At 38.1% G+C, this 8,490-nt stretch overlaps 1 protein-coding gene across 3 annotated transcripts in view; it reads right to left on the bottom strand.

Annotated features, from left to right (window-relative positions):
• Positions 1-239: 239 nt before the first annotated feature.
• Positions 240-8,490, bottom strand: part of ZFAND4 (zinc finger AN1-type containing 4) — an 18,838-nt gene continuing 10,587 nt past the window's right edge. For 2 of the 3 annotated variants that reach the window (XM_057386647.1, XM_057386649.1), the window contains 5 exons: positions 7,863-8,010; positions 5,822-7,003; positions 5,142-5,196; positions 3,223-3,340; positions 240-1,101 (listed from right to left, as the gene is read on the bottom strand). In XM_057386647.1, coding sequence (XP_057242630.1) covers positions 966-1,101; positions 3,223-3,340; positions 5,142-5,196; positions 5,822-7,003; positions 7,863-8,010 — 1,639 coding nt within the window. In that variant the 3' untranslated portion in view covers positions 240-965. The remainder of the gene's footprint in view (positions 1,102-3,222; positions 3,341-5,141; positions 5,197-5,821; positions 7,004-7,862; positions 8,011-8,490) is intronic. The other variant, XM_057386648.1, reaches the window with a different exon arrangement.

Here is an 8,490-nt window from a genome sequence, read left to right as displayed (position 1 = left end):
TTTATTTAAAGCACAGTGTTGGTCACACTATTCCTAATGAAGCTGGTGGGAATTCTTCTCATCAGCTTCACTATGAACACAGATGAGCCAGTGCTTGTGGAARAAAAACCAAAATATATATACCCTCCCAACAGAGCCCAATTTTAAATTTAGGAACACACTGTAAGAGAGAAGTTATTTTGTGCAGTTATGACAGCATAAACAATAATAAAATTTAATATTTATTAGAATTTCTTCCAGTAACAGCATTCAACATCTTAACAAAGCAAGTTGTGAAGTCTTAAAAAAATCTAGGATTACAAAAAAAGTTAAAATAAGTTGTTTCTTATATTTAATGGCAACAAACAGGGAAACCTTCTATTTAAAAACACACTTGTCATATAAACAGCATTATTTTAAGAAAATGTGATTAAGATGATATGTAATTTTCAGAATGGACACACACAATGTATGAATATCAATCAGAATGAAACACAGAGGTGGAACACACTATATCCCCTTAAAAATCTCAAAACAGGCTGTTTGAAGAAAGGGGAGGGAGGAGGATCTTTCTAGTGAAATAACTTAGAAGATACCACGCAATGGACAAAAAACAAGAGTACAGAAGACATTACATGACACCCTCATTACAACACCCCCTCAACTCTGGTTATACAGTAAAGTTAGTAAAGTGCATCTTTAAAGACTTGTCTAGTGAAATAGCTTTTCCAAATATAAAACACAACACGTGCAGTAACAGTTAATTCATAGTGTAAGTTTTTAGAAACTAATTTTTAACCTTTCATTCACTCAAGAAGGAAACTGCAGTAGTGTTCACATTATTCTTCAATGCATCCTCATGTGCTTTTGTTACTTGGCAAATCTTTAAATATGGGGCATGGCAAAATTATGCATTTTAAGCAAGTGCTTCTCTCAGTTCAATACAATTCTTCAACAGCAGAGTGGYCACATGCAGCACAACCACGTCAGATTTTGGGAAGCTTTGGTGCACTAACGATGGGATTGGTCTCCTGCAAATACCTTCGCCCCGCACTCTTGTAGTCGTAGGTGCAGGTGTGAGTCTCTGCATAGCGGTGCGTTGCACAGAAGTTGTTTCCACATCTGAAGAATCAAGAATATTACAAGTTACAGGCTTTTAGAAGCTTTTAATGCTCTGACATGATGGGAGCCATTTTGCTTAAATCAGGTCTTAAAAGACAGAGCTGTGTGAACTGTTACCATCCTTGAGAGATAACATTACCTGGTGTGGTAATGAGAATGAGATTTTTCACACAGAATGTTGCAGTTTTAACCCAGCAGTCTCTTCCGCTGGGAAGCTAAGCAAGATCAGTACTCCAGGAACCAGCTAGCAAGGAACAAGCACACTTACAAATTAAGAATGATGAGTTTTGTTTTACTTTCTCTTTTTTTTAAGAATCTCACATAGTATTAGTAGGTAGAAATCAGAGGACAAAACCATGAACAATAATTCCACCAGGTAAAATCCATGTAATGCATTTAAATTCAAAACCATGACATCATTGAGACAATCAAARCAGTGTTTTCAGCACAACTTCTGATYGGCATAAACTCAAATTAGCCATTTRAGATTAATAAATAYAGATTTAGTCAGATGTAAGATATAAGACAGATTAACTACAGGGAACATAACTTCCTGGAGGACTGGAAAAGGATTCATGTATCTAATATCAGTTGCAATTCTGATGAGTTAAGATCAGAATTTTTGCTTCAAACTTGACAGTTCTGCAGCTAAGACTCTTACCAGGAGAAAAGCACACTTTGGATGTTGTATGTGATCTGGACAAGTGCTCTACCTGGAGACAAATAGTGGTGTCCTGTTGCCCGATTATTTGATAGCCATGTTTCTTGCCAGTAAGACATCATTCAAAATCAGAATTCTCTTGAAAAGGATTGTTACCCACTGAATTCACTATTACACTATAAACCCATATTTATTTATCTAACTGGGTTCAGATAAATCTGCAACTATTACTGAGGCTGTGTGTACCTGGAAATAACTTTGCTTTTCTTTGGTTCTTGGTCCCATAATCACAACTTTTCTCATATGATTGTATTCTCTRTTTGGTTTCTACTGCTTTCTAGTAAAAGGTCCTATGGTCGTTCCTTTTGAAACAAAACAAATGCTATTCTTGGAGATGAACCATCTCCCCCTTCCTTTTTAACCTTAAGCAAGCRSCTTAGTTACTTTTAGAAGAGCTTRCAGCTATTWGCTCATCAGGAAAGTGAGCAGTGTCCAAAACTGTTTCAAAATCAGAGAATGAAGAGTCAGTAAGGAGACAATTCCTCACCCAGAAATTCTTATCATTCCCCAGTGGCAGTAGTTCTAGCTCGTTTTGCTGTTGGCTGACATGAACCAAGATCAGCTCCAAATGCAGCACTCACAGCRCAGCAGCTCCCAACCCTGACTACCTCATGGGAAACAATACTAAGAAAAAAATACCTTTTAGTGGGGAAAAAATACTTTGCAAACTAAGATTAACARAGAGAGCAGGGTTTTCTCCTGCAGTTTTGCTGCTGGTGGGTTTTTTTGTTTTTTTTTGTTTGTGAGTTTTTTGGTTGCTTTTTTTAAAAAAAACATTTCCCAAGATCACCACCAAGCACCAGGTCTCACTGTGTTCTCTACAAGTAATGATTTAGGGGAACAGCACTCTGGTGTTCAGTGTTTGAGATGCTCTTGATGCTCAAAGGTGACTGAAGCCTTGCAAAAACTGGAACACACATAAAATCAAAAATTTGTTAGATACAAATTTGTATAAATTCACAAACTGTGATGTGTTGCAATAGGGCCAAATCTGAGGGAGATTTCTGAGAAACTCTAACAAATCCCATTTTTCCTCAAGTTGTTAATGATATCATTATTGATGAGAAACTTTGCAGAACATGTATCTGTAGCAAGTTCTTCTCCCACCACTATAAAATGTCATTRTTTTTGTTTTCTTATCCTGTTCTTTATTTCCTGATACCTTCCACTGTGTTACCTTCCATTTCTTGATCTTTCTAGAAGGACATACACCTCAAGAGCTGAAAACGGGCAACTTTTCTGASTTTTAATTCCTGCAGTTCTGCTGAATTGAGAATTGCAACTTTTTTGAAGGCTGCCTTTTGATTTGCTATGTTTAAGGAATACCATGCAGCAAAGAAAACTTTTTGGTTAACTCAGCTATCAATTTTAAGTAACAGCTGATGAYATACTCAGCCTACCTGCACTCATAGCTGGTTGCCAATCCAGTTTTCTTGCCACAAAGAAAACAGTGCTTTGAAATTTTCTTTTTTGCTTGAATTAAGCCATTCACAGGTGGAAGATGGGTTGCTTCACCTGCTTTCAGAAGTAGAAAGACAGCAAAGACATTTTAACTTATTCACAAACTAGTTATATGTTATCTTTCGAAACCCAGATTCATTTTGTATTGCATAAGATATTTCAGGTGGGAACCCCAAATCCTAAAAAGAGGGGGTGGGAAATAAACCCTGAAAGCCAAAACAGGAAACACACCTCAAGCCTATGAGCACCTCTGGAAGAGTTATCACAATGCAGCCCTTAGAATATTTTGAACACCTTTTACAAGTTCACGTAAGCAAGAAGTTACAGAACAAATCAAGAAACACATCTCTTAATGGTCTTCCCAGATGAAAATGAACACAGAGTGTCATTGGGAAAGCACTGTGCACAATGCCTTTACAAAGGATCAACTGGGCAGTCCAGTGCCTAAAATCCAGTATGTTCGGTATATTAGTTTGCCAAGTAAGTACTGCAACATTTTAAAAYCTTGCTGGTACTCCATAATTGCAAGAGAAGTATATTGTTAGACTACAGGTTTCTGCTTAGTTATATGCTTACATTAGGCACTTTGCAGATATATCTATCTTCTAYACTTAAAAATTTAATTTTACTTTTTGCCATGTAATTCTTGGCTGTTGTTTTATTAACTGGAGATCATGTAAAGAAAAGGCATCTCCCCTCCCTCTGTAGAGGTAAGTTCTTTGTCCACAACTTGCTTGAGGATATTTCCCACATACTGGGTSAGTAAAGTGAGCAGTGCATTGTCTCAAACATGCTTTCAGTGCTTCTACTGCTGTACTGTCAGGATATTCCCAAAATGTTACCTCATGAATTCAAAAATATTTTTAGTTCAGCACACCTTTAATCCCAACAGTAATTTCTTAGTTGAGATGCAGCAGGCTACACTCAGWAGCAGCACCAGGCAGTCACTACACATCACAGTCATCACTACCAGCCACTCCGATCCCATTCCTATCTAACTGAAATTCTCAGGCAACATTTGATCACGCTAACAATTTCATCCTCCAAAAGCACACTATTTCAGTAGCACTGGTTAGCCTAGTTTGTGAAAGAGACAGAGCTTCTGTGGACCTACTTGAACAGAAGAAACAATACACCTGTCCTCACATTTACAATCCCCATAGCAACTACAGTGAAAAGGGATCCTTTGGCCAGTTAAAGAACAGATCATTACCCACCACATCTCTCTCAAAAGCCTGCATGATATGACCACACCAACTCATGTCTGGTATCTTTTGGAAAATACACTTTTGTCTGACATAAGGTACATCAGAGAAGTGTTTTGTTCACACTCCTATCCATAATGACTCAGGTGTTAGTAACCTTTCCCACAGTTACCAAGAATAGGGTGGAAAGAATGATGACCAGCACAAAAAATAGTAAAAAATCTGCACTATATCGGTGTTCTCCAGCATCCATGACCTTATTGCTTTTTCCCCATTTTTTTTTTTTTGGTGCTAAAGACAATGCTACTGATAAATTCAGYTCTGATTTTAGTAGACTCAGAAGTAATCACAGAACTGATAATGGAACCTTCAGCACAGAAAGCCACATTTAGGTCTACAGATGATATGACAGGACTCACTAAGTATTTAAAAAGCTAAGAAAGTGTTGCAGTTATGGTCCACCTAAGATCTGGATGCCTTGTGCATGTTGAAGAATTGTTTAAAATATTAAAAGATTAATCATGTTATAGAAGCATAATACAGCAAGGAGTCTAGAAACCACATGCCTTATGAAGATAAATKATTTTTGTCCTCTGTGTGGTATATCATAGAAGATTAAAAAGTCATCTTTAATTATTATGTAAGTTACTTACCTACTCTTTTCCCTACAGCTGYCATACTTCCATTCATTCCAAGCCCGTGCGCAGACTAAAAAAAACAAAGAATTTCCACAAGGAAATTACTAGCAGATGAAAATTAAATGAAAACRTAGGTAGACTGGTATCAGCTTATTTGATATCAATGTTTTATCAATCTACCTATAAAGAGTCCAAAACAACTTCTTTCTGCAAACAAAGTTAAATTCCACAATCTAAAGCTTTATCCTAAATGGTTATTTAATAAATCTCCCCTTACTTCAAAACACACCAAAACAACAAAGTACATTAGGTAGCAAAAGCTTGGCAMATGTGGTGCCAGTCACTGGGCACACTTTGGAATAAATGACAATTAGGAGCAGCAGAAGCCAGATGACACTTCYAACACAGACACTCAGAATCCATTCACTACAATAACTCATTATTTCAGTTGTGAACTGAACAACCACTTTAATCTTTATGAAAATTACTTCTAGGACCTGTTGAGATAAACAGGCAGTTAAGATATCGTCAGGAATTCAGAAAATGGTTTAAGACAATCAGAGATTTAAATACCTCCTGCACCCCATCTGCCTCTCCTGACAAGACAGGTACACACACACACACAGAGTAGTTTTGTAACATCAGTACCACAAAACCAGGCAAACCCTGATTTCTTTGGATGCATTCATACTCACTAGAATATATTCAGCAGCTTCATTCGGCGGAGCAGTTTTCCTAAAGCTTTCTTCCTGAAAATGCTGCAGGTTTGTAGGTAGTGCAATACCAGAAGTCCGAAACCTGTCAGTCCCACAGGAACTCTGTAAACTTTCCCTRTTTGTGCTTCGGGCCAGCGAAGCCAGAAATCCTAAGTTACTTACAGAACTCATAGGTTCTTTGGATGCCTTGCTAGCCACATCTGTGATGTCCCTAGCCTCTGCTTTAGAAATTACATCAGGTCTTTTGCCAAGTGACTCTACTTTCACACTACAAAATCTAGCAGTCCTAGAAAAAGAGGGGTCTGCTATACTACGTACTTCCAGCGATCGAAGCATATTTGGGGAGGCTGTAGATCTCAAGTTACCAGCCTCAAAGCATCTGGGCTGTGCTTGTGGTTTCAGAGAACTGTGATGTGCCACTTGTGCTGAATACCGGAGGGGTGACAAAAGCAGATTTTTCTGAGGATTTAATTCACGAGTACTGAGAAGACCAGTCTCCATTGCTGCAGTGCTCAGCACTTTGCCAACAGGCTTTCTATGCTGCTCTACCACCTTAGAATCTTTGTCTCCATCAGGCAGTTCAAGTTCTGGGTTCACCTTTCCTATGTCATATATCTCACTACACTGTTCGGCACTGCTTGCTTCTGTTAAAAAAGCAAAAGTATCTGGTTCAGGTAGACGTTCTTCTTCTGCTCCATACAGTTCCACATTTGTTAGATTCGGAAACAAAACAGCATCCTCCTCACTTGCTGAGGTCACATTTTCAGATGCCTTTTCTGAATTTGCAGGCATGGATGAAACAGGAGTCAGAATACTATTTGCAGGTAATTTTGCATTTTCTAGTTCAACGCGAGATATTTTCGGTGGTAACCTGATGCTATTGACTGGCTGAGACCAYGAGTTGCTCTGCCAAGTTTCATCTTCCTTAAGGAAGTGGTTAGTTGTGGATGGTATTGTTCTACCAGCAGTGGCCAAAGTAGCCAATGCTGAAAGTGCATTTTGGGGAGATTCCGACTGATGCAAATTCCCAGGAGGAGGTAGGCACGACTGTCCAATATGGGGGAGCACTCTCAAAAAGCGGTGACGAGCAGCAGCCACYGAGCCACTAGAGGGTCGAGGAGTCATTGGAGGACGAGGCTTCACCTTGACAGTTTTCTTAGGCTATTAAAAAAAAAAAGCCCAAGCAAAATCAAAAAACACAGATACAATAACAATTAGTATTTGAATTCCAATTGCACTCAAAAGACCTGGCTAGAAATATATTCTGAGGAATATGTATATTCACACAGTTTAAGGCCAGAAAAGACCAAATCATTCTTTCTACTCTCTCATGTTACTAGCCATCATCTGAATGATTGATCACCCCAACATCTGAATAATACAATCAAAGGTTGTAATCAGGAAATGTTTTTCAATATATAGGTCACATGTCAGAGAACTAGAAAAAGGCAGCCAGAATGCTATAAAAGTTATCCAGAGGAGTTTCAGGTCTCAAACACAACAAAAAATGAAAGAAAATATGATTTCTTCATTTTACATCTAGATAACTTAGTCACACATGAAAACCAGTGCAATGTTTTATCTTCAAGGTAATGTAATTCCCATATTTCACTTTATAGGCTTTTCGGTTACAGAATATCTACTGAAGTTTCATTTTAAGAGAAACATTGACTTTTACCAGAGCAGTACTGCAAAACAACGCTACTTAAAAGTATTGGGAAAAAAAAAAAACCCCAAACAAACAAAACCACAAAACCCACCCACCCAAAAAAACCTACCCATGCAAATAAATCCAGGACCACTAATGAATTCTCTGAATGAGGGCAGGGAGATCCAAGGAAAGCCAGTGCCCCTCAGCAGGTTTATACARTAGTATTTACATAAACAATAGTTGAGAAATCATCTACCCCGATAACTTTACTTCTCAAAACACCAGAGAATCTGATCTGCTTTTCAGGAAAGTCAGCACAAGGAAAGCTCAAGCCATTCTATGACAGAAAAATTGAAATGACAATTTCACCTTTTTACTCAGATTCATGTTCTCCATCTTTGCCTTGAGCAGTTTCATTTTATTCATAGTAATTGAATTCTCAATAATTTGTTGGCCAGAAGGTGATGCCTCTGTCTCATCTTCATCATCAGCATATAAATTATAAACTGAACCACCACTGAAAATAAAAGAAAGTTTGTATTCACTCTCTAATCAAGCAAGTTAATTGTGTTTTCAGTGCAGAGTATTCTCACAACTAGGGATTCATATCCAGAGCTGATCTGTTGACAAAACATTATGTAAACTKTATGCAAAGATGTTTCCAATCCATTTATCCACATCAGCATCCCTTATAAGAGGAAAGTGATGTTGCTGAAATCTGAACACAGCCACGCTTCTGGGAAGGTTTTATATCATATACAGTTGGTTCACACTCACTATATATTTTCCCCACAGAGGGGATATCCAGTTCCACAAATGTCTCCTGAAGATATGGCCAAAGCTGTTAAGTGTGTGACTCAGACAACAAGCTGATCAGTTTTCCAATTAACCAGACACTGGCATGGAAGGAAAAGTCCAAATTTCTATCCATCCTGAGGGGTGTTCTCACCATAAATGGAAATGGAGGGGTCACCCATGTGGATGTGATATTCTATTT

Source organism: Malurus melanocephalus, unplaced genomic scaffold (genome assembly GCF_030028575.1).
Source record: "Malurus melanocephalus ecotype Western Australia unplaced genomic scaffold, MMel_1.1 scaffold_1024, whole genome shotgun sequence".
In the NCBI taxonomy this organism is placed as follows: Eukaryota; Metazoa; Chordata; class Aves; order Passeriformes; family Maluridae; genus Malurus; species Malurus melanocephalus.
Note: the sequence above shows the minus strand (reverse complement) of the source record. Positions and strands in the feature narration are given on the sequence as shown.